Here is a 26202-nt window from a genome sequence, read left to right on the forward strand (position 1 = left end):
TATATTCTATTTGTAAAGCCCTTTTCATAGTTAAAAACAATCCCAAAGTGCTACACGTAAAAAAAAAAAAATGAATTAGCAAAAAGTAAAAAATGCTTGTTTAAAAAGAGAGGTTTTTAGTTCTTTCTTAAAAGAGTCTATGGCTTGAGGAGCCCTTAGGTTTTCTGGAAGGGAATTCCAAAGACGCGGTGCGGCTGAGCAGAAGGCTCGATCCCCCATAGTGCAGAGCTTAAATGAAGATTATTAAATGAATAAATGAGAAATGACACCATTAGGGTCCTGATGTGTGAATATGAGCTTGATCTGGTTCAGCTCTTCTGGATCTGATGTCATAAACCAAAAAAACGACAGTAGCCACGCCCACCAGAGCAGAGAGGACCAATCGGATCACAGCTTCAGTAGAACCACAACAGTGGACAGAGTCTGAGGAATAAAAGCATCAAACTGAGATCAGCTCAGTCAATCAACACTAATATCAGCGCAGACATCAACTAATATCAGCAGCGCTGCCGTACCTGAACATGTGTGACAGAGTTGAGTGATGTTGAGATCTCTGGTCTGGTTGATGAAGGGATTGTTGATCACACAGCTGTAGGTGTTGTTATCCTGATATTCCACCTCCAGAGGAAGAGAGAGACTGATGCTGAGATCAGACACACTGATGATGCTGGACAATAAACTGTTTCCTTTGTACCAGGAGAGAGTCACATGACCCACATTCACAGCTGAACACAACAATGAACATGATGATGATGATGATGATGATGATGATGATGATGATGAAGAACAGTCTCTGCTGATGACAGGAACAGGCAGATGAGCTGGAGAACATGACAGAAAAAAGATAAACAAGAATAAAACTAATCAACAATCTTATTTTCGGTTCAATCAGTGTTGAAATGATGCTAGTTAGGCTGCATTAACTAGGTCAGCCGCAACCGGGAACACTTCCCATAACACCTGATGTACTCGTTACATTTACGCTAATGTTAGCCTCTCTGTTTATACAGAGGTTTACTGTAGTCAGCTGGATCCAGATCAGATGGACCTGCACCTGGACATGACCAACACATCCCTGAAGTTTCTGCAGAGACCAAGTCAACTAGATTCTCCCTGTGAAGGCTCCCTTCCCTTCCCTTCCCTTCCCTTCCCTTCCCTTCCCTTCCCTTCCCTTCCCTTCCCTTCCCTTCCCTTCCCTTCCCTTCCCTTCCCTTCCCTTCAGATAAAAACACGTATGCAAACAAATATATTTAAACACGCTTGCCTATAGGCTGAACACGTAATGTGATGTTGTTTAAATGTCACCGAATTAAATCAGTTTTAATGACAGAAATTTATCAAAAATATTTCTTCAAAAGCAAAATTGTATTTCCTATTATCACTGTAAAGCTGCTTTGAAGCAATCTGTGTTGTAAAAAGCGCTATGAAGGTGACTTGATCTCTACTCACCGACAGAAACTCTGAATGCTCTTAATGAGGATCTGTATGAAACCCTCATCCGTAGTTTATAAAGTCCATCATCTTCAGCTCTGGTGTTTGTGACGGTCAGAGATCCAGTTTGATTGTCCAGCTTCAGTCTGTCTCTGAATCTCCCATCAAGAACATCATCATATACAGTGAATCGGTCGGCCCGTTTATTGATTTCAGCTATTAAAGAGTCTCCAAACCTCCACTGAATCACATCATCATCCTTTATTTCAGTGAGACCAAAGTCTAGAGCGATTGAATCTCCCTCCATCACTGATATTTCTTCTGTATCACCAAACAGAGAACAAACAGAAGCAGAGTTTGTAGCAGAGAGAGACTTTAAATAACTTTATGATGGCTTTTAAAAGTAAATCATTTGATATATTTCAATTTCAAATAAATAATATAATAAAACAAAAACAGCCAGAAAAGAAGCAAAATGGTGTTTGGATTAATAATTGTATCTGGTGATTCAAACATAAAATGGTAAAACTGATATTTAACTCACCAAAGACGGCGAGGAAGAACTCAGTGTACATATAGTAGCTCTCTAGTGCATAATGTCCAGTCTGTTCAGTTGTGATGTTTGTGATGGTCAGAGATCCAGTTTGATTGTTCAGCTTCAGTCTGTCTCTGAATCTCCCATCAAGAACATCATCATATACAGTGAATCTGTCGGCCCGTTTATTGATTTCAGCTATTACAGTGTCTCCAAACCTCCACCGTATCCAATCATCATCCTTTATTTCAGTGAGACCAGAGTCTAGAGCGACTGAATCTCCCTCCATCAGTAACACTGACTTCACTGATCCTGATACAAACACACACAGGGTTTGTCAGATTCATTCTGTGAAATCACTTAATAATGTTTTACTAAATCAAATAGTTAAAATGTCTGTTTGAAATAAAAAAGATCATAAAATGACACAAACAAAATTATTCATAAATTTAAAAAAGTTTTTTTTAACCTCACCATAGACAAAGACATCAATCTTTTTCTTTCTCACACTGTTGATCTCTAGTGTATAAGATCCAATCTGTTCAGTTCTGATGTCTCTGATGGTCAGAGATCCAGTTTGTTTGTTCAGCTTCAGTCTGTCTCTGAATCTCCCATCAAGAACATCATCATATACAGTGAATCTGTCTGCCCGTTTATTGATTTCAGCTATTACAGTGTCTCCAAACCTCCACAGAATCACATCATCATCCTTTATTTCAGTGAGACCAGAGAATAGAGCGACTGAATCTCCCTCAGTAACTGATATTAACTTCTCTTCAACACCAAACACTGCTGAAGAACAGATTTTTCACAGATTAAAGCTTTAAAATCACTTGATGTTGGTTTGAAGTTTCACTGAAATACTTGTAATTAGTTAAATGTGATGTTAATAATATTCTACTGCAGTACAAAGACTAAAGACAACAAATAAAAAGAGAAATAGATAGATGATAACTGATCTCTGGCTAATTTGGTTCTTCAAACGAATTTGTGGATTGGATTAATATATCTGGATTAAGTTATCTGAGATCACTGCTCGTGCCTGTGTTCCCTGAAGAGGGCAGATGATCGATACTCGAAACCACGATCAGTAATGCAGCGATTGGCTGGCGTCAAGACAACGTAATGACATATAATTAAAAAAGCCACCTGGCAAAAAACTTGTCAAAGAAAAAAAAAGAACCTTTATAAGGAAACAGACAAACGAACAAACCAACTTAAAAGTTAGATAAATTAAATGTGCACTGTTTTGATGAACATGATTCCCAATTATTTATATTCACGATTTTATAATATTTATTGTACACAGTTTACATTTTTATTTTAATGTTGTAATTTCATTTTTAATTCAATTTGAAGCAGATTTGTTGTGTGACAATATTAATTAAAGTTTCTTAACAGTCAAGATCAAATGATCTGCATCTCTTGCGCTGCATCAGCCATCCCATAATATTTTTCATCTCTCACATTAATGCACGACGGAGATTAACTGCACATTTGGAATAATAGATGCATTCAATATAAAAATAGAAACATGAAAACAACATTGTGTTAGTTAAACAACTCTTAAATTCAAACTGTATTTTATTATCTTATGGTGAATTTTTGGAAACATTTGGGTTTCCAGTTACACCACAAGAGTATGCTGCTGTATTTGGTGCCATACCTCAACAAGTTATACAGTTTGTAAGAGCGTGTGGAAGTGATTCTTCTGAGGCAGTATATGTTCAAGACAGCATGTTTTTAGGAGACATTGGGTGCGTTTACATGCACGTTCTTAAGCCGATTATGCCCAGTAAGCCGACAATGATCATGGTCATGTAAACGCGGTAACCCGTTTTCTTTTATCAGATTAAGGTCATAAACGCCGTAAGCATAAACCGGTCGGGACAGGTCATTTTTTGCCTCTTACCCTGATTTCACGCAGCATGTAAACGCATTAACCTGCTTTCTGTCGGCTTATTGAAGTGCGCATGTGTGATAGGTGACAAAAACACAAACTTAGAGCAGATTTAAACGCATCCAGACAGAGTGAGCTAGCGTTTTACATGAAATAAGTACATACAGTCTTGTTCAAAATAATAGCAGTACAATGTGACTAACCAGAATAATCAAGGTTTTTCGTATATTTTTTTATTGCTACATGGCAAACAAGTTACCAGTAGGTTCAGTAGATTCTCAGAAAACAAACAAGACCCAGCATTCATGATATGCACGCTCTTAAGGCTGTGCAATTGGGCAATTAGTTGAATTAGTTGAAAGGGGTGTGTTCAAAAAAATAGCAGTGTGGCATTCAATCACTGAGGTCATCAATTTTGTGAAGAAACAGGTGTGAATCAGGTGGCCCCTATTTAAGGATGAAGCCAACACTTGTTGAACATGCATTTGAAAGCTGAGGAAAATGGGTCGTTCAAGACATTGTTCAGAAGAACAGCGTACTTTGATTAAAAAGTTGATTAGAGAGGGGAAAACCTATAAAGAGGTGCAAAAAATGATAGGCTGTTCAGCTAAAATGATCTCCAATGCCTTAAAATGGAGAGCAAAACCAGAGAGACGTGGAAGAAAACGGAAGACAACCATCAAAATGGATAGAAGAATAACCAGAATGGCAAAGGCTCAGCCAATGATCACCTCCAGGATGATCAAAGACAGTCTGGAGTTACCTGTAAGTACTGTGACAGTTAGAAGACGTCTGTGTGAAGCTAATCTATTTTTAAGAATCCCCCGCAAAGTCCCTCTGTTAAAAAAAAGGCATGTGCAGAAGAGGTTACAATTTGCCAAAGAACACATCAACTGGCCTAAAGAGAAATGGAGGAACATTTTGTGGACTGATGAGAGTAAAATTGTTCTTTTTGGGTCCAAGGGCCACAGGCAGTTTGTGAGACGACCCCCAAACTCTGAATTCAAGCCACAGTACACAGTGAAGACAGTGAAGCATGGAGGTGCAAGCATCATGATATGGGCATGTTTCTCCTACTATGGTGTTGGGCCTATTTATCGCATACCAGGGATCATGGATCAGTTTGCATATGTTAAAATACTTGAAGAGGTCATGTTGCCCTATGCTGAAGAGGACATGCCCTTGAAACGGTTGTTTCAACAAGACAATGACCCAAAACACACTAGTAAACGGGCAAAGTCTTGGTTCCAAACCAACAAAATTAATGTTATGGAGTGGCCAGCCCAATCTCCAGACCTTAATCCAATTGAGAACTTGTGGGGTGATATCAAAAATGCTGTTTCTGAAGCAAAACCAAGAAATGTGAATGAATTGTGGAATGTTGTTAAAGAATCATGGAGTGGAATAACAGCTGAGAGGTGCCACAAGTTGGTTGACTCCATGCCACACAGATGTCAAGCAGTTTTAAAAAACTGTGGTCATACAACTAAATATTAGTTTAGTGATTCACAGGATTGCTAAATCCCAGAAAAAAAAAAATGTTTGTACAAAATAGTTTTGAGTTTGTACAGTCAAAGGTAGACACTGCTATTTTTTTGAACACACCCCTTTCAACTAATTGCCCAATTGCACAGCCTTAAGAGCGTGCATATCATGAATGCTGGGTCTTGTTTGTTTTCTGACAATCTACTGAACCTACTGGTAACTTGTTTGCCACGTAGCAATAAAAAATATACTAAAAACCTTGATTATTCTGGTTAGTCACATTGTACTGCTATTATTTTGAACAAGACTGTATATCACAAACACAGACACTTTTAAGACCCAGAAAATTGTAAAGATGTGTTCTCATCTCTCGCAGCAGAAGTAGAAAAGGGTTCAGTCTAAACGCTGCATAACTGCATGAGGGGTAATATGAGCCGTAAATCTCCCGCTGACACGGCGCACGCTTTATTTAACATCACAATTGACGTCACATTTGAAAAACTCAGAGTCAGATATAGACATTATTATTTTTGACGGCACTACAAGGAAATAACCCGGTTTATAAATAGTCATGTAAATGCGGTTTACTTGCGTTGTCAGTTTACTGGTTTGCATGTAAACGGGGAAAACTGGTTATTTCAATAAGCTGATTTTTTTGGAGTTATCGGCTTACTGTTGTGCATGTAAACGCACCCATTGACTTTCTGAAACACAGTTGTACTAATAAACATATTAGGGATATTATAACAGGTAAAACAGATACTCATAAAAGTTTATTGTGGAACCGTGTATTTAGGAATATAAACTGGAATAAAGCTTGGTGTATTTGTGAAGCATACTGCTTAAATAATAGTAAAGTAAAAAAAGTTACATTTAACATTTTACATGGTATATATCCAGTTAAAAACTACTAGAGAGGTTTAATTTAGATATTGATTATTCATGTGAGTTTTGTTCAATTAAAAAATAATCTATTATTCATCTCTTTTGTGATTGTGTACACAAAGATTTTTTGGGTGGACATTGAAAATTTCATTAGAAGGAAAACAAATGTTATATTTATTAGCATTTATTACATATTAGCATGAATACAAAATCATTTTATTATATTATTTAGCATGAATACAAAAGCAAGAAAGATGGAATATTTAAGAATATTCTTAAAGAATATATTTTTTTGATGAATTTATCAAGGTTTGTATACTCTGGCATTGTTTTGTTTCATTGTTCTTTTTTATTATGTTTTTTATTTTATTTTGTTGTTTATGTGTATTAATATATCTTCTCTGCTGTATTTTACATGTTTTTTTTCTGGCAATAAAAACAAACAAAGATTAACTGCACAATGTGTGTAAACCTCCAATACAACTATAAAGTAATTATTCCATCACAATTCACAAATTAATCTCTCAATTAAGTGACTCTGTCTATAGAATTATACACACATTTTACACAACATTAAAATATTATTTTCAAATAAACTTTTATATTTATTATTATTTTAAATTATTATTGCCCCTGGTTCAGTAATCAACTCTGGTAATAAAGTATCAGTGGCTGGGACAGATTTTAACATCACCTCAAGATGCGATCTAATCGTGTTTACATGAAATAAGCTCCCGAGCAGGTTTAAGCTAACGGACATGTTGCTTTGACAGCAAGTCCAGGATGAGTTTCAAAGAACCAAACGGTCCGAGATCAAGCCAAATCGTCAACAATCAAATCCAGCAAACTGAGTTAGCCACCTAGTCTGAATTTTTTTTGTAAACTTACTTTTGAGAAAGAACTGCAGAAGTTGGATTCATGCCGACACCTCTGAATCTGCTGACTAAAAGTTTTAATGTTGTTTTTTTATCTATGGATAAACTGCTGTGGTTCATTTCTGTGTCTATAGTGGATTTCACACTGTATAGCAATTGTTTCCGGGATTAAGTGTTGGGATTGTCTCGTATAAATATTGTATATAAATGCGTTTGTCACATGAGTTTGTATTTTTCTGTGGGTTTGCGTTAGAATTTGAATGCCCCCTATCAGTGCTGTCCTGACAGTGAATGTTAATCCTCTCTGCCTAATTTAACCAGTCATTTATTAATTGGGACCAGAACAGAAGCAGCTGAAGCCATAAAAACACATTTAAAACTCACCATCCAGACGCCAGAAACACAAACAGAACAAAACAGTCCAAAACATCTTCAGCGGTTTCAGTCCACAAATATGAGAAGACAAACTCTTCAAAACTGCTTCAGTAATAAAATGACAGACGTGCTGATGTGAAGCTGCTCTGTGGTAAAATGATGTGAAACCACCAACACCAACTGCACATCTTTAGGTGTTAATGCATGTGACTGTCTACCTCTTAATTTCTGATAATTCACGCTCTGAACTTTGTCACTCTCAGCTCCAGTAGGCCTCAACTTCCTCTAGATCATTGATGCCATTTTCAACAGAAATAAACAACAGTTTCATCTTGTCATGAGATCCTTTGAGTGTTCGGCTCTGCTCTCTCCTCTAACTGTCTTCAGGTCATTTGTTGTCTCAATTGTTTCTCCTCTCAGACTGATTTCAGAGTTTCTCTAATGGCTTTATTGAGCAGGGACAAATCAAAGTGATCTCTGATGTGAAAATATGATTCATATTCATACGCTATGGATTCAACGTTCCACATAAACACCAAATTAGTGAGTCTGCTTTATCAAATCACACAAAACAAGGTGAGTTTGTGTAATAATTTCAGAGACTAGATGTGTAACTAGTCTCTTTTCTTCTCTGCATTGTGTTGTATATCAATAAAGCTCATGTTTCAAGAACTCTTTTCCCATGAATTTATTCACTGTAACACATAACACTAGGTGAGTGAATGTATTCCAGCATATTCCACACCTTGTGCTGGTGCAATGGATTTACACAGATACACTGATAAGTGCAAGTTGCAAAGCTGATTTCAGAAAGGGGGATTGACTCGATCGCTGAAAGGGTTCATGCTGTGGTCGAGGCCAGAGAACCAGAGAAAGTTTAAGAGCTGTAAGAGCCATTATGCTCTATTTAAAGGTGCCCTAGAATGATTTGAAACAATATGTTAAATTGTTCTCTGATATCTATATAGAGGGTATGTGGCTTATTTAAGGTCAAAAATTGTCTAGATACAGTTTTACAGGTCCATTTACAACCTTAAAAATTGTCCCTAGGATGCCCCTGTTTTTACCTTATTTGGGAGAGTCATGAATATTAATGTAGAGTTCTGCTCTGATTGGCTGTTTCCCTGCATCACTGAATCTAAGACAGCTAACACATCTATACCATCCGTAATGACAATGATTTTACAATGATAGCTTCTCAACTTTGAATCACGGACTGGCAGGAAATGATATTAACCTTTGTCATTTGACAAACTGTTATGTATGCTACTTGGAATTTAATCAGAAATGGGTTCGACAGTCACAAAGTGGATAAAATCCCTACTTACTGCTTGCAGGAATATAGTTGGAAAAGGGCCTTTCTTCAGTTTTAGACGCTGAGCGAATCCTGCTTGATATTGTCCCAGGTTAGAAAAACTATCAATGGTGAAATGGGCCGAGCAAACCAACAACTTTAAAATAAATTGTTGCGGTAAAATTGGTCCGATTATAATAAACATCAACCATGACTGTTGACATTTTTTATCTGTGGGAATGGTATGAAAAGTCCTCACATCCCCTGCACAGCCGGGAACATGACATTTTTTTCCCTTTTTTTGACATGATGTTTTCGCTATCCTCGCGTAACGCTTGTATCTGCTGAACTCCCGATGATTCGGCTGCTCAGTTCCGCCTGACATTGCACATGGGCTGACGTCTCTGACGCTTGCGTCACAGTTGGTTTTATGTTGAGAATCGCTTGTTTTTTCGTAGTTTTTCACAAGCAAGATTTGCATGTGAAGGAGGACGCAATGGTGTTTAAGACTCACTGTATGTGATGTCCATTTACTGAACTCTTGTTATTTAACTATGGCAAGGTTAATTCAATTTTTCATTCTAGGGCACCTTTAAATGTCTGTTGTAGTTCCACTGTTGGACACTGGGTGGAGTGTGGGCTTTAATTGGTATATTGGTAGCCAGAGAGTAAGTGAAGTCAGGTGGAATGAGGGAAGCAAACCATTCTTTGACCGTCAGGAGTGGATATTGTCACGACCACTTAGCTCATAGTAGCAATGACATAGGGGAGACCACACCGTATGTAAAGTTAAATGCAAAATAATTTATTTAAACAAGGATAAAGATAAGGAATATATGTTTTAAAATCAATTACTGTCAAAAGAGAAGTAATCAGCAAAAGAGAAACAAAGTTAAACAAATCAAAATCTAGTGCCAATCAGTAAAGTATCAAACATGTGCAATACAAAAGAAAACAACAAAAAAAGCAGGAGAGTATGGCTGCCATCAACCTGGATGCCAGAGCAAACGCAGAGACACCCAGCTCAGAGCAGCAGCCCTGAGCAACTGGCAGGAGATCCTTTTCACCATAGTCGAACCCATCCCCTATAATCAGACGGACCGAAAACGGACAGCTCCCCCTTCAGCCTGGGGGAAGAAACACAACCCACACATTCTATCCATAGTGGAGTAAGCACCCCCAGCACGGCAAAGCCAGGCGTGACATCATGCAAACTTGAGGATTACAATGTGTTTCAGTGACAAATACAGTTGATAAATACAGGACTGGAAGCGTCTCACATGTCAGAAATAATCCTCTATGTGACAAGATGGTCATTTGTCAATTCTTTTAGTAAAATAATTGCTTCTTTGTGGATTGTCACGCATCGCTTTGGAACTGTAAGAGCCATATTTCAATATTTCAGAATTTCTATTTTTAGATGTTTTACTATGTACAAAAGTGTTAATTGAGGAACTTTGATCGTAAGTGAATTTGCACACTTTAAAGTTTCATAAATTGCGGACAACAGAGATGACGACGACACCGATGCCAATGCTTGGTTTGAACGCAAGAGGGCGCCCACTGACAAGGGTCTGGAAGAGAAGCTTCATAACAAGATAAACGCAAGAAGAGGCAAGTTGAGACAGTTAACTGCAAAATCAAACGAGATTGAATTGCTTATGGAGGATGTTTGCAACTTGAATGATGTTTAAAACAGGCAGTTTAAACTCTACAAACGACTCTTTGAAGAATTTGTTGAAAGTAATGCATCAGTGTAGCTGTATTTGAAGGATAAAGAGCATGGTGCCGATCAGGATTTCTGGTTTCAGCCTAAATTAATGTTCTGCAAAAAATTCATGGAAAAGGTGGAATATTGGATTGAGGAAATTAAGAAGTGCATATGAGAAGTGTCTCATATTTGTGATAATGAAGTCTCACCAATGGACAGTTTTTCAATGGTGTCGACTAAGACGATCACTTCTAATAAGTCAGGAAGTGGAGCAACGTCTGTTTCCAAAAAATCCTCAATATTCACAGCATCTTCAGCTCGTCTTAAAGAAGAAGCTAACAGAGCTGCTTTGTTGGCTAAAGCAGCCGCTTTGAAAGAAAGGCAAGCATTGGAAATGAAAGAAGCGAAGTTAAAGGCTGAAATGGAAAAGTTGGAAATAGAAACAGCTCTTGCAATGTCTAAGGCTAAAATTAAAGTGTGTCAAGATTGTGCAGAACAACAACAGTATTCAGGTCAAAATTTGGTTATCCAAGCAATAGATGTGGGCATTCCAAAACAGGAGCATTATGAATACAGTGCATCATCAAAGCATGGCAAAAGGTCACCACGTCCTGAAGTTCACTCAAGTATACCTGCAAGTGTCAAACCTAAGAGAACAAACACTCTAAAGGAATGGTCAACACCAGCCAATGAAACATTTTGCCGCGATACTTATGCATCAGAACTTCAACAAGTGATGCAACGTCAGACAGATATCACAGCAATGCTTGTGAAGAACCAACGGATGTCTTGTCTACCTCAGCGTGATGTTTAGGTCTTTTATGAAAGCAACATGCTCCACTTCCTATGGTGGCCAGATGGAGATGTAAAGCAGAACTTGGATGAGTACAAGATGGTTGTCCATCTCTTTGGAGCAGTCATCTCCAAGTGTAGCCAATTTTGCTCTTAAGAAGACAGCAGAAGAAAATCACAGCAAGTCATCAGTTGAAGCAGTCAACACAGTTCTCAAGAACTTTTATGTAGACGACTGTTTGAAGTCTGTTTCAAACCATGCTCAAGCAATTGCCTTGTACAATGATCTCACAACTTTGTGCAAGTGGAGGATTTCATCTTACAAAATGGGCAAGCAACAGTCGTGCATTGTTGGCCTCTCTTCCGGATGGTGAGAGAGTTGCTGACATAAGTCTTCGTATGAAAAGATTTGTTGCCAACAGGATTGCCATTATACGAGAGATGACCACACCTAAGCAGTGGAGGTACATCAATACCTCTATGAATCCGGCTGATTGTTCATCCAGGGGACTTACTTGCGAAAAGTTCATGAAAAACGTCAGCTGGATCCATGGTCCTTCTTTTCTCAAAGAACCAGAGAGCAAGTGGCCTGAGACAAATTATGACCCATCAACAAAAGTGGATGACAGTGAGGTCAAACACTCAGCTTCAGTGAGTTATGTGAGTGTAATGGACGGAGAAAATGCTGTGAACAAATTGATCAACTATTACTCTGATTGGTACAAATTAAAGAGAGCTGTGGCATGGATCCTGCGTTTTAAGGACATAGTTATTCAGCGGAGCAAACGGAAAACAGCCAAAGACAGTAAAGTTTAAAATGGTGAAACAAAATCTACAGCAGAAACCTGCAAAGCTCTAACAATGCAAGAAGTAACAATGGCTGAAAATGAAATCATCAAGTTCACTCAAAGTCTATGATTCAAAGAGGAAACTTCCATGTCGAACAAAGGTAATCCATCTGTTAAAATGACCTGTTGCCTCTCTAAACTGGGTCGAATACTTCAGGATGGATTGCTGAGAGTGGGAGGTCGTCTTGGTAGATCTGCAATGCCTGAGCATGTAAAGCATCCGATCATTATACCCAAAGACTCACATGTCACAACTTTAATCTTAAGAGACATTCATGAGAGAATTGGACATTGTGGAAGGAACTATATGCTGTCAAAGTTGCGACAAAAATTCTGTCTTTCTTCTGCAAACTGCATTGTGAGGAAGTTTCTCTCCAGATGCGTGACTTGTAGAAAGATCAGAGCAAAGGCTGTAGAGGAGAAGATGTCTGAGCTGCCACATGACAGAATAATACCAGATCATCCCCCTTTTACCAATGTCGGGGTAGACTATTTTGGACCGTTTGAAGTCAGACAAGGTAGAAGTAATGTTAAAAGATATGGCGTATTGTTTACCTGCCTGACAACGAGAGCCGTGCATATTGAAGTTGCACATACACTGGATACAGATTCATGTTTACATGCCATCCGACGTTATTCACTTCACAAAAACTAGGACTTTATTCAGCATTGTCTTCTCTTCACCGTTTGAATCTTTTTTTGAGGATTGAACACAAACCCAGAAGAGAAGCCAATGCTGAATAAAGTCGTAGTTTTTGTTATTTTTGGACCCAAATGTATTTTGGATGCTTCAAGAGACTCTAATTAACCCACTGATGTCTCATATGGACTACTGTGATGATGTTTTTATTCCCTTTCTGGACATGGACAGTATAGTGTGCATACACTTGCATACGCTCTCGGACTAAATATAAAATATCTTAAGCTGTGTGTGAAGATGAACCGAGGTCTTACGGGTGTGGAGCGACATTAGGGAGAGGAGTTAATGACAGACATTTCATTTTTGGCTGAACTAACCCTTTAATGTTAGTTATGCCACTGTTGGCTGCTGATGTTTAGTTGAACCATACATGGTTAATTCTACAGTTATTGTAAATTATAATGAATGTACCTTAACTACTAATCAGTTGATGTGAACATTACTGATTTAATGGTTAATTGTAAATTTTGACATAATAAACTGTTCAACTTTATTGTATTTATGTGTGATTTGTGATAAATGTATTTGATGCAGAGAAAATTATTACATTTATTTGGTAACACTTTAAAAAAGCAACATTTACATAATAATAGTGAGTAATATAAATTAATTTAACTAAGTAATTCAAAATGTGAAATGGACAGACATAAAATCTACTAAGAGTAAATAATACAGATTTATCAAATTTACCTGATATTTTCATAAGCTATGCTCCTTTTAAAATTAAATTTACTTATTACTTTTAATAAATACAACATGCTAAGTTAAATATAATTAAGTAACCTTTACTTAATGTCTTTGCAAATGTTACATTTATAGTTAGTACATTTCACTTGATATTGGCAAGTAAGTTGTACTTTATATCACAGCAGTAAATTTTACTTAGAAAAACTGAGTGCAAATGATGAAAAGATTTTATCAAGTAAATCTTACAAGTTGTTTTTATCAGTGTGTGCAATGCATCTAAAACATAAGAAAGTTTAATTTTTATCATTACATTATGAAAAATAATGACCTTTATCACAATATGCACATTTTTTTTTTAGAAGGACCTGTATATATATTTCTAATGTCTCTGAGAAGTAGCCTGTATGCTCAGTTTCGGTTTATTTATGAGACCGCTCCAGTTCATGTGTAACGCAAATGATCGCTCCGTCACGGTTTGTCTGCTATATTATTTATTAAAGCTTATTTATTAAATTCAGGCAAATGATGAAACATTTATTACAATTAAGATACAATTTATACAAAGCTTTCTACAAAACAAAAGTGGTCAAAATCATTTCTGACCCGATGTCTTTGACATATATTGCACAACTGTGCGCGTTTCATAATCAATATAGCCTAGATGAAATCTAAAAATAACATTTATAATATTTAAACATAACTATAAAACCAAATACATTGTTTGGCTAAAAAGCCTAGTCTTCTCCTCCTTTCCTGTCGGCGCCGATAAAATGTTTGCACTACGAGGACGTTCATTTGGTGAATTTGCCTCGAGTATAGTTGGTGCTGCAGAGAGTAATGCCATAATATTAACAGGGTTGGCAACGATATGCGTCTGTTCATTCATTCTTGTCAAAGTTAGCCGCTGAATTGACAACACACTGACGTCAGACGCACGTCCGCTAACAAACCAATCAATGTTAAGATGCAGCCCTCATAGATGATGACGACAGGACGCCAGCCTCATGTAAAGTTCTTTGCTGTGCTGACATTGCAATGTGAAAGCAAACCAAAACGAACCAAATGCATACAATATATCAAAACACGAACTTTGGATCGGATCTTGGTGCGGACTTTCAGGTGTGAAAACGTCCTAAGTGCTATTATAAGATGATTTATTACTAACATGTGTGCAGTTGTCACCTTTTGCTCTTCCGTTTCCGGACTGTTTGTGTTCAAGTGCTCAGGAAGTCATTGGGGGAGGGGAAGCTGTTTCACGCCACCACAAAACCTACCTGCTGAAAAAGGTTGTTTAAATAAAAGGGGGTAGAATGTGATGATTAAAACAAACATTAATGATATAAAGTAGATTTTTATTTCGATTTCTTTTAAGCATTAAGGGGTCTCTTGAGTAAATGACTCAATACTGTTTTGATTTATATTCAAATGGTTTACGTAGAAAAAATTGTTTATCACTTTAGGATCACCTAAATTTACATGACAATTTCTTACCAAACATTTCTTACAATCTTACAGTTTTTAAATGCTTACACTACTCTAAATTATTACAATAATTTCACTAGCAAAAAATCAAGCAAATGCCAGAATGTCTGATTGAGGAACGAGGACTCTCTGAGAAAATAATGGAAATTAGCATCTGAACTCACTCATGCATTTAGTGTCCCCATCCGAGACAACTTCACACTGAGGGAATCATCTAAGAATGACTTGAATTCACACGCGTTTCCCTTTCCTCTTCCCACATCCCTCCTACAGAATTCACTCAAAGTCTATATGGTTTAATGTGAATTCTAGTTATACAGTATTATACATGTTTGATATTATTTGAAATGTCTCAGTGCGACTGGTACAGAGATCTCATCCCCACAGAAGTTAAACAAAAAATAATAAAGGCTTTAAAGGCTTTTTTAAAGGCTTAAAGATTTTTGTGTGTGTGTGTGTGTGTGTGTGTGTGTGTGTGTGTGTGTGTGTGTGTGTGTGTGTGTGTTGGATGTGTCTCCGGCTAAATGTTCTTTACCTCTTTTGAAAGAGTTTTGCATCTTGGTCTGGGTATTTAAAGAGATGTTGCAAAGAAGTCGTGGCTGGAACTATGAAGGTATTTTTGGTGAAAAACAACTGAAAACGTGTGAGAGTGAAATTTGTATCTGTTGAGAATATCCACACGTGTATCAATACATTTTAAGTCACAGAGAAAAATCTTTTAGGAGTTGTAAACACATGTAGCTTTTTTTCCTCTCCTACAAACACAACACACCAGTTACACCTTCACACATTCTTCACTGCAGCTGCACAAACCCTACTCTACGAATCACACATGAAGAAACTCATGCGCTCACATTTTTGCTACAGTTGCTGCAGTGCATATGGTGCAAAACGAAGTCACACACCAGTATCAAAAATGTGAAGTCACGAACAAATTTTGCACATCCGCAAATGAACATGTGAATCCATGCAATGAGAGTTGAACACTTGTAGAATATTTGGTCACAAATGCATTCATTACTTTTCTTGGATATTTTTCTAACACAATCTCAACTCTAATCTAACTGCTTGAATCTGCTGCTACGAGTCTCAGTTCTCACTTTTCCCCCATATACGCCGAGAAATGTGGAGCAAAAGTGAGTTGTGCATCTGAGAGGAAGCGGAAGGTGGAGAGAGCAGAGAATCACGGCCAATCAGAAAAGCTCGTTTGAATGGAGCTCCGCCCCCAACGGGACGTGGTGGTGGAAGATAGATAGATAGATAGATAGATAGATAGATAGATAGATAGATAGATAGATAGATAGATAGATAGACAGACAGACAGACAGACAGACAGACAGACAGACAGACAGTTTCAAACAGCTCAGTATGTAGTAACAGAGCTGTTTTTGACCAGGTAAAATTAGTGTTTTCTTACAATACTAATGAGATTTTTTAATTAAAGTATATTACAAAGTTTTCATTTAGACACTAAAGAATCATATTAACTTGTACAAAAATGGCATTATGTGACCCCTTTAACTGGACATATCATCTTAACATTATCTTTGGTAAAAAGATAATGTTTCTTCACAAAATTGATGACCTCAGTGATTGAATGCCACACTGCTATTTTTTTGAACACACCCCTTTCAACTAATTCAACTAATTGCCCAATTGCACAGCCTTAAGAGCGTGCATATCATGAATGCTGGGTCTTGTTTGTTTTCTGACAATCTACTGAACCTACTGGTAACTTGTTTGCCACGTAGCAATAAAAAATATACTGAAAACCTTGATTATTCTGGTTAGTCACATTGTACTGCTATTATTTTGAACAAGACTGTACATGAACATTATTTAGTACATTAATATCGATTTCCTGATCGATTGCTCCTGTCTGTCTGCCTGCTGCTGCTGCAGCCTCAGTGTTTGTAGCTCTGTATAACTGTTTGAATCTCTATTTGATATATTTTCTTTGCTATTTACACTGCTAAATATAACTTACTCATCACCATATAGTGTTTAATATAGCCTATCAATTTAAATTTGACCTTACTAGCTTTTAATCTAAATCACTACCACACCTTAGCTTTTCGCTAGCCTGGTAGCCTTCCATCCCGGCATCCGGGTCTCCTGTTTTCTGAGTTCTTTAGACAACTGTGGTGAGTTGGATTATTAAAAAGACTCCATCAGACAACTGTGGTTTTGGATTCATCAACAAATACGGTAAGCCATGTCTTCTTCTCCTGTCATTGTCACTTGCACTGCATGCTACATGTTTAGCATATCTATCTCCGTGGCGAACAGGGCTTCACATGTGATAAATGTAAGGAATTAATCAGGCTGACGGAGAAGATTTCAGATTTAGAGACACGCATCCAAGCTTTATGTGAGAGTAGTGAGAATGTAACAGCTTTAGATACTGCTTTGGATGCGACTAGCTTAGTGAACACTCATTGTTTGGTTCCGGCTGAGCCCGCGCAGCAGGGCTGGGTGACGATGAGAAAGCATAGTCGCGGATCAAAAAACAACTCTTCCGTTCCGATTAGAACATCAAACAGGTTCTCCCCACTCAGTGACGCACCCACTGAGGATCCTGTTGAAAGTGCCCTAGTTATTGGCGATTCTATTACACGGAATGTGAAAATAGAGACACCAGCCACCATAGTCACATGTTTACCGGGAGCCAGAGCGCCTGACATCAAAGCAAATTTAAAAGTGCTGGCTAAAGCTAATCGTAAATTCTCTAAGATTATTATTCACGTTGGCACTAATGATGTTCGACTTCGCCAGTTGGAGATCACCAAAATTAACATTAAAGAGGTGTGTAAACTCGCAAGTACGATGTCAAAGGTCGTATTTTTCTCTGGTCCTCTCCCTGCGAAAAGGAGTGATGAAATAGTTAGAAGATTATCATCACTCAATGGCTGGTTGTCTAAGTGGTGTCTGCAAAATAACATAGGTTTCATAGACGATTGGAAACGTTTTTGGGGCAGGCATGACCTGTTGAAGATAGACGGCATTCATCCCTCCTGGGCTGGTGCTGCTCTTCTCTCTAGTAATTTGGCACATAGTCTTAAAGCTAAACCTTGACTCACTGGGGCCCAGGTCAGGAAGCAGACAAACTGGCTAAACCAACCGTCTGCTAGCTGTCTCACGTCACCAAAGTCAGCTAAATCCCAGCACATAGAGACTCTTTCACCTAGACATTATCATATAGAGACTGTGTCTGTTCCCCGAATTAGTAAATACAAAAAACCATCAAAACCATTCAACAGTAAAAATGTAATTGATGTCCAACAAATAAACAACAGATATAATACGGATGAACAATTGATAAAGCTTTGGTTGCTGAATATTCGATCCCTTTCGCCAAAAACGCTTGTTGTCAATGATATGATTATAGATCATAACTTAGATGTGCTGTGTTCGACAGAAACCTGGCTAAAACCTGACGATTACATTACTTTAAATGAGTCCACCCCCCGAGATTATTGTTACAAACATGAGCCACGTCTGAAAGGTAAAGGGGGAGGTGTTGCTGTAATTTATAATAATATTTTCAGTATTTCTCAGAAGTCTAGTTTCAAATATAATTCCTTTGAAGTTTTGGTGCTTTATGTAACGCTGTGTAGTGTAAATGATAAATCCCGTTTGACATTTGTGTTGGCTACTGTAGACCCATAAAGGCACTAAAGATGTTGTTACAATGCCCATCTCACTACAGTTCTTCTACAATAATTTTATGAAGCGATGAGAATATTTTTTTCTCATGAACATGGAAATGACATTGGTGTCAATGAAGGCCTTTCTGAGCCATCGGATTTCAACAAAAATATCTTCATTTGTGTTCCGAAGATGAACGGAGGTCTTACGGGTGTCGAACAACATTAAGGTAAGTAATTATTGACAAAATGTTCATTTTTGGGTGATCTTACCCTTTAAATGTCTGTTGTAGTTCCACTGTTGGACACTGGGTGGAGTGTGGGCTTTAATTGGTATATTGGTAGCCAGAGAGTAAGTGAAGTCAGGTGGAATGAGGGAAGCAAACCATTCTTTGACCGTCAGGAGTGGACATGCAAACTTGAGGATTACAATGTGTATCAGTGACAAATACAGTTGATAAATGCAGGACTGGAAGCGTCTCACATGTCAGAAATAATCCTCTATGTGACAAGATGGTCATTTGTCAATTCTTTTAGTAAAATAATTTCTTCTTTGTGTCACGCATCGCTTTGGAACTTTTGGAACTTTTGAATGGACTTTTAAATAATTCCGATCTTTCATGTATTCATACTCTTGTGTAATCGATGCCCCATCCTAAATAAATCCGTCTCTTCCGTGATACCCTGAAATTTTGAATATTCCAATCTAATATGATTTCTGACCTGTAAGGTTGCCAGAATAATAATCTTACACGGTGTGTTAATAGGCCAGAGGAGAACTGGCACCCCGACTGAGTCTGGTTTCTCCCAAGGTTTATTTTTCTCCATCATGCCCTGATGGAGTTTCGGTTCCTTGCCACTGTCGCCTTTGGCTTGGATTGCTCAGTTGGGGACACTATGGACTGGACTGCATTTATATAGCGCTTTTATCCAAAGCGCTTTACATTTTGCCTCACATTCACCCATTCATACACCGACGGCGATGTCAGCCATGTAAGACGCCATCCAGCTCGTCGGGAGCAGCTGGGGTTAGGTGTCTTGCTCATGGACACCTCGACACTTGGTCAGGTGGAACCGGGGATTGAACCACCAACCTTCTGGTTTGTAGACAACCTACATGAACCACTGAGCCACTGCAATTATGATTAAAGTTATTCAACTAATTATACAAATAAAATGTATGAATTAGGTCTTATTTAATTCTATAAACTATAATACTGATCTGCCAACATTGTCGCTATATGATAAATTAAAATAAGCTGATAACATCACTGTTTTCTCCAGTACGACTGTACAGCCAAATCTAATTTTGTTGCAATATTATCCTGTTTGACACTGTGAAGCTGCTTTGACACAATCGTAATTGTAAAAGCGCGATATAAATAAAGTTGATTGATTGATTGATTGATTGAAAAGCCATAGCAATGATTCACATTTTCCTGTGTTTTCCCCCCATTCTCTAATTGGTCTGCAATGTCATTCAGAGCTTTATAGCAGACCTCAGACTCCAGAAAATGATTATGCAAAATTCTCATTAGACTTTTACTTATCAAACCAAATTATATACTTTTTTGTAAAGCCTGGCTTTTGTGTTTTAAAGCGTAAATTTAGCATCGAATGATCAGGAAGCCTACTTCTATCATCTATCAGGTTTATCACCCGCAGCTCATTTTTTCCTACTAGGCCCAAAGGAGTGAAAACTTTAAATTGTAAAGAGACTGTTTTATGTTCCCTATCAGAATTAAAAGATAAGCGAAACTGGCTATTGGTAATTCAAATGCTGTCCTGTTCTTTTCCAACACACAACACAATACAGAGAACCGATCAGTTACATAAAGCCATTACAAACAAATGAAGATTAATAAATGAATATATGAGAAATGACACCATTAGGGTTCTGATGTGTGAATATGAGCTTGATCTGGTTCAGCTCTTCTGGATCTGATGTCATAAACCAGAAGAATGACAGTAGCCACGCCCACCAGAGCAGCGAGGACCAATCGGATCACAGCTTCAGTAGAACCACAACAGTGGACAGAGTCTGAGGAATAAAAGCATCAAACTGAGATCAGCTCAGTCAATCAACACTAATATCAGCGCAGACATCAACTAATATCAGCAGCGCTGCCGTACCTGAACATGTGTGACAGAGTTGAGTGATGTTGAGATCTCTGGTCTGGTTGATGAAGGGATTGTTGATCACACAGCTGTAGGTGTTGTTATCCTGATATTCCACCTCCAGAGGAAGAGAGAGACTGATGCTGAGATCAGACACACTGATGATGCTGGACAATAAACTGTTTCCTTTGTACCAGGAGAGATTCACATGACCCACATTCACAGCTGAACACAACAATGAACATGATGAACATGATGATGAAGATGATGAAGAACAGCTTCTGCTGATGACAGGAACAGGCAGATGAGCTGGAGAACATGACAGAAAAAAGATAAACAAGAACAAAACTAATCAACAATCTTATTTTCGGTTCAATCAGTGTTTAAATGATCTCTACTCACCTACAGAAACATTGAATGCTTTTAATGAGTATCTGTCTGAAACCCTCATCTGTAGCTCATAATGTCCATCATGTTCAGATGTGATGTTTGTGATGGTCAGAGATCCAGTTTGATTGTCCAGCTTCAGTCTGTTTCTGAATCTCCCATCAAGAACATCATCATATACAGTGAATCTGTCGGCCCGTTTATTGATTTCAGCTATTACAGTGTTTCCAAACCTCCACTGAATCCGATCATCAACCTTTATTTCAGTGAGACCAGAGTCTAGAGTTGGTGATTCTCCCTCTTTCACTGACACTGGTTTCACTGATCCTGATACAAACACACAGGTTTTGTCAGATTCATTCTGTGAAATCACTTAATGTTTCACTACATTAAGTAGTTCAAATGTAAGTTTGACAATTGTTTCAAACCTTACCATGGAGATAGACACCAAACTTTTTCTTTCTCATACTGTTGATCTTTAGTGTATAAAGTCCAGTCTGTTCTGTGATGTTTGTGACGGTCAGAGATCCAGTTTGATTGTTCAGCTTCAGTCTGTCTCTGAATCTCCCATCAAGATCATCATCATATACAGTGAATCTGTCTGCCCGTTTATTGATTTCAGCTATTACAGTGTCTCCAAACCACCACTGAATCTCATCATCATCCTTTATTTCAGTGAGACCAGAGTTTAGAGCGACTGAATCTCCCTCTGTCACTGACTCTGACCACCATTCTGTAAAACCAAAAACACACACAGGGTTTGTCAAAAATGAATACTGTGAAATCACTTCATAATGTTTTACTAAATTAAAGTTAAATGTCTGTTTGAAATAAACAAGATCATAAAATGACAAAAGAAACAAAATCATGCTTGAATTAATTTAAATTTAGTCAATAAAAAACAGGTTAAACAAAGTTTTTTTAAAATCTCACCATAGACATTAACTTTGATATTTTTCTTTTTCACACTGTTGATCTCTAGTGTATAAGATCCATCATCTTCAGTTGTGATGTCTGTGATGGTCAGAGATCCAGTTTGATTGTTCAGCTTCAGTCTGTGTCTAAATCTCCCATCAAGAACATCATCATATACAGTGAATCTGTCGGCCCGTTTATTGATTTCAGCTATTACAGTGTTTCTAAACCTCCAATGAATCTCATCATCATCCTTTATTTCAGTGAGACCAGAGTTTAGAGCGACTGAATATCCCTCTGGCACTGACTCCTTTTCCTCTTCAACACCAAACACAGCTGAAGAACAGAGTTTTCACAGATTAAAGCTTTAAAATCACTTGATGTTGGTTTGAAGTTTCACTAAAATATGCAACCCAGGCTCATTGGAAAATGTGACTCTGCCTACATTTTTGCAACACCCGAAATATGTACCTCCAGGTACGTTTACCTGCACTTTTTGGGTGAAACGTCCACCGGAGGCGCTAAGTGGTAATATTTTTTCTCCATTCCCAGACTGATCTCATGAAATGGCATATTCTAGGGGTGTCAACAATAATCGATTCGGCGATGCATCGCGATGCGGGGCATGAAGGATTCAGCATCGATGCGGCAAAGTGCCATAATCGATTATGTCACTGTTTATTTTCTGGCGGACGATAAAGTTGTGAAGTTTCAAATACTTCTGGTTCCGGGAGAATAACAACAACAACAAGGAAGATGGCTGAGGCGGAGGGAGATGACCGCGATAGACGGGTTATTAAAAACGCGCTAACGACCCGAGGTGTGTAGGATTGTACGTATATATTTTTTGCACAATAATAAATTAATCTATAATGACGAAATACGGCGCAATTCACCTTTATTCCACAAGGTGGCGATGTCTGATACGCAATGATGAAGTGACGTTTCACTCATAGTTACCTCTGACAGAAAACAAAACAATAAATATAATATGCAAAACTTGAAATGACTCAGTGATTTACTTCAGAGAGCAAGTACTAAACACAATCATATGTTAGTGTCACTGTCACTGATGATGGATGTGGTCAAAAAGCTGTCAGCGATCAAAATATTGATTTTGAAGACATTGAAAATGAGTTTGGAGAATATGCTGGAGATCGCGAATATGAGGCAGATGCTGAATATAGTGGTAAATGAGCTCTGACGAGGACAGATGGTGATGGTATTAAACATCTGCTCAAACTAAACCCTTCCAAGCTCCAAAAGGTAACGAAATAGGTTTTATTTTATTCTTCTGTAGCTGTTACTCTAAAATCAGGAGTTTTATATATTTTCACGACAGGTAGAGGTCTATCCATGTTAAATATAGATCTGGGTCGCTAACGACCTGAATATGTAAGAATGTTTGGTGAAACAGTCATGCATTTAAGGGTTAATTGCATTTTATTTAATTACATTTTATTTTATTTAATAACTTTTATGTCAAAGATACAGGAGACACATAGCAGCCAATACAATCTGTTGTTTAATATCTGCTTGTATTGCCTCATAACTGATGAAAAATTTGCTTTGTGTGCAGTACAATTTTGATGCATCACAATGCATCGTAGAATCGAATTGAATCGAATCGTTACCTGGTGAATCGAAATCGAATCGAATCGTGAAGGCAGTGCCAATGCACACCCCTAGCGTATTCGTATTCAATTCGTATACCATTTTGGCGTGCTATCAAGACGCATAATCGCTTTTTAGCGTGTTTATCAACGTTGTTACATTCTGTCCCCCTACACTGCCCCTACCCCTAAACCTACCTATCACAAACACACATATATATACACACACACACACACACACACACACACACACACACACACACACACACACAGCCCCTAAACCTACCCATCACAAGAAGCATTCTGCATTTTTACATTTTCAAAAAAAAAACATAATTTAGTATGTTTATAAATCCATTTACCTTGTGGACACACACACATATTCAGATACATTTTGAACGCATAACTCAAACGCTTCCCTAAACCTACCCATTTGGTATTATAAAAAACAGGATAACAGGCAGATATGACTGCAGGCACAATTTATTCAGAAAGTACAAATACTCCAAGTGTTCCGAGGCCAAACGATTGATTTGTGTGAAGGAAATCCCCAAAAGCGATCAGAATGTCGAATCCATCCGCCAAAGATTAATACATTTCAAATATAGCCGCCGGAAGAAACGTCACGTCAGCTTTGACAGCATTGGCTGTCGTGTGTCTCGTGACCAATTGCGTCATTACGTCAGCTTTGATTGTAAAATGCCATTGGCTCTCGTGTGTCTCTTGACCGATCGCGTCATTCAACTTGTGTGTATCATTTGAATCAGACATATGAATGAACGAGTGCGTGTGTGTTCTGTTCGCAAAGGAGCGCGATCATCATTTCAACGACTAAAACAATAAGATCAACTCTGTTCTTCACATGGAGATATCTTATGACTTCAGAAGACCTGGAATGCAACATGAGTTAATACTTTTATACTGTTTTTTGGTCAGTTTTTGCAATTTTGCAAAAAGACTTTTTATTATCTATGGATGGGTTAATGACGTATAAGGATTTTCAACTGTCCAATTTTAAAATACTAAAAATAATAATATCTATTGCAATTGTTTAACCTCTTAAACTCCAGGACCATTTTTGGGATTTCCGCCTGGATTTGGCCTACCCAAATTGAAAAGCTTCCAATACACACATACAGTGGTCTAAGTTCAAACTGTTGGTGTCAATTTACAGGAAACTCTTTGAAGTTACGTAAAACACTGCTAAAAGTGATAAACATGTAAGTATATGTTGTCTAAGTTGTAATAACCCCCCAAAAAATAGGCACTTTTTAAAAAAATATAAATTAATTTTTGAAAGTGTGTAAATCTAGGGCCGTGCTCTAGGGCCCTGCAGACAGTTTGGATGAATTCATAAAATTATACGTTTCAAAGTCTGGGCCGGCTTATAGTCTGGGCCGGCTTGTTGGCGCTGCGGGGACCCGGGACATTTTATTGACAGGTGTCAATTGACAGGTTTCCTCCTCCTAGGAGGAAAGAGAGCGGGGGGAGAGTGCAGTCGCGCAGCTAGGAGAAGCCGAGGCAGGACCATCTGGGGCTGGGTCAGAGGAACGGAGTGCAATGGATAGGCTAATCCTTTCAGATTGCATGATTTTCCTCTGGAACAGTCTCAGGGCAAATTGCTCAAAAATGCATTTGAGCACGTCCGTATCGTCGACGGACAGCTTCTCCAACTGGCCGCTTTTGTATCCTTATTTTGCAGTAATAAAAGGCAGGTTGTATTGAGTCAACCCCGAGGGGTACTTGACATCATGCGGGAAACTTGGGAGGACGGACCGTCTGAAAGCAAGAACGAAATTCAGTATGTCCTGGACCTGAGACCAAAACTCCACACGTTGGGGTGGCTATCAATGGAGATTTTGCTACAGGCCCAGGACAAACAAAGCCGGTTGTACAACAGACCAACCAGGTTATGAGAATTTACACCGGGAGAAAAAGTGCTTGTATTATTGCCAAAGTCTAGCTCAAAATTACTCGCTAAGTGGCAAGGGCTGATCGAAGTCATACAGCGAATAGGGGATATCAATTATGAGGTAGTTAGGACGGATAGGAATGGGGCACGTCAAATATACCACCTCAATCTCCTAAAAAAATGGAACGAGGCAGAGTCAGTGATGCTGGCGATGGTGATATCAGACGAGGAGGATCTTGGGCCAGAAGCGAGCATCAAATGCCATCCGACTGCTCTGGCCCCAGGGGGAGATCACCTCTTGCCCTCACAGCTCACTGACATTGCCAGGTTGCAGGGAGATTTTGTGGACATGTTCTTGCCCCTACCGGCCGAAATAATCTCATACAGCACCATATTGAGACGGAGCCGGGCGTGGTAGTTCGCAGCCGGCCATATAGATTACCTGAACATAAGAAGAAGGTAGTCCAGGTGGAATTAGAGGATAGAGGGATCTAGGATGCTAGACTTGCAGGTACTAGAAGAATCCCATAGTGAGTGAGACGGCTCAGTTCGGTTCTGTGTGGATTACCGCAAGGTGAATGCTGTGTCGAAATCCGAAGCTTATCCAATG

At 38.3% G+C, this 26202-nt stretch overlaps 2 protein-coding genes across 2 annotated transcripts; both read right to left on the reverse strand.

Moving 5' to 3' along the window:
* Positions 1–249: 249 nt before the first annotated feature.
* Positions 250–11835, reverse strand: LOC137075881 (uncharacterized). The gene is made up of 7 exons (XM_067444833.1): positions 11799–11835; positions 10701–10907; positions 2441–2758; positions 1976–2272; positions 1450–1752; positions 516–821; positions 250–423 (listed from the first exon to the last, which is right to left on the reverse strand). The coding sequence occupies exons 1-7, from the start codon at positions 11833–11835 to the stop codon at positions 272–274; spliced, it is 1620 nt and encodes a 539-aa protein (XP_067300934.1). The 3' UTR covers positions 250–271.
* An 8655-nt stretch (positions 11836–20490) lies between these two features.
* On the reverse strand, positions 20491–25985 carry LOC137075882 (carcinoembryonic antigen-related cell adhesion molecule 1-like). Its single transcript, XM_067444834.1, has 6 exons — positions 25901–25985; positions 22086–22403; positions 21622–21873; positions 21168–21473; positions 20781–21074; positions 20491–20688 (listed from the first exon to the last, which is right to left on the reverse strand). Exons 1-6 carry the CDS (start codon positions 25983–25985, stop codon positions 20537–20539), a joined length of 1407 nt encoding a protein of 468 aa, XP_067300935.1. The 3' UTR covers positions 20491–20536.
* Positions 25986–26202: the final 217 nt, after the last annotated feature.

Source organism: Pseudorasbora parva, chromosome 5, assembly GCF_024679245.1.
Source record: "Pseudorasbora parva isolate DD20220531a chromosome 5, ASM2467924v1, whole genome shotgun sequence".
Taxonomy (NCBI): Eukaryota; Metazoa; Chordata; class Actinopteri; order Cypriniformes; family Gobionidae; genus Pseudorasbora; species Pseudorasbora parva.

Coding starts and splice junctions, on each gene's coding strand:
- LOC137075881 (XM_067444833.1), bottom strand. CDS start 11,835: ATGGATCCAGCTGACGTTTTTCATGAACTTTTCGCAA. Junction 2,273..2,440: donor GATTGATGTCTTTGTCTATG/GTGAGGTTAAAA, acceptor TATCAGGATCAG/TGAAGTCAGTGTTACTGATG. Junction 822..1,449: donor AGCATTCAGAGTTTCTGTCG/GTGAGTAGAGAT, acceptor CATGTTCTCCAG/CTCATCTGCCTGTTCCTGTC.
- LOC137075882 (XM_067444834.1), bottom strand. CDS start 25,985: ATGGTGCTGTATGAGATTATTTCGGCCGGTAGGGGCAAGAACATGTCC. Junction 22,404..25,900: donor CCTGGCAATGTCAGTGAGCT/GTGAGGGCAAGA, acceptor TCTGTTCTTCAG/CTGTGTTTGGTGTTGAAGAG. Junction 20,689..20,780: donor ACTCTGTCACACATGTTCAG/GTACGGCAGCGC, acceptor TTTATTCCTCAG/ACTCTGTCCACTGTTGTGGT.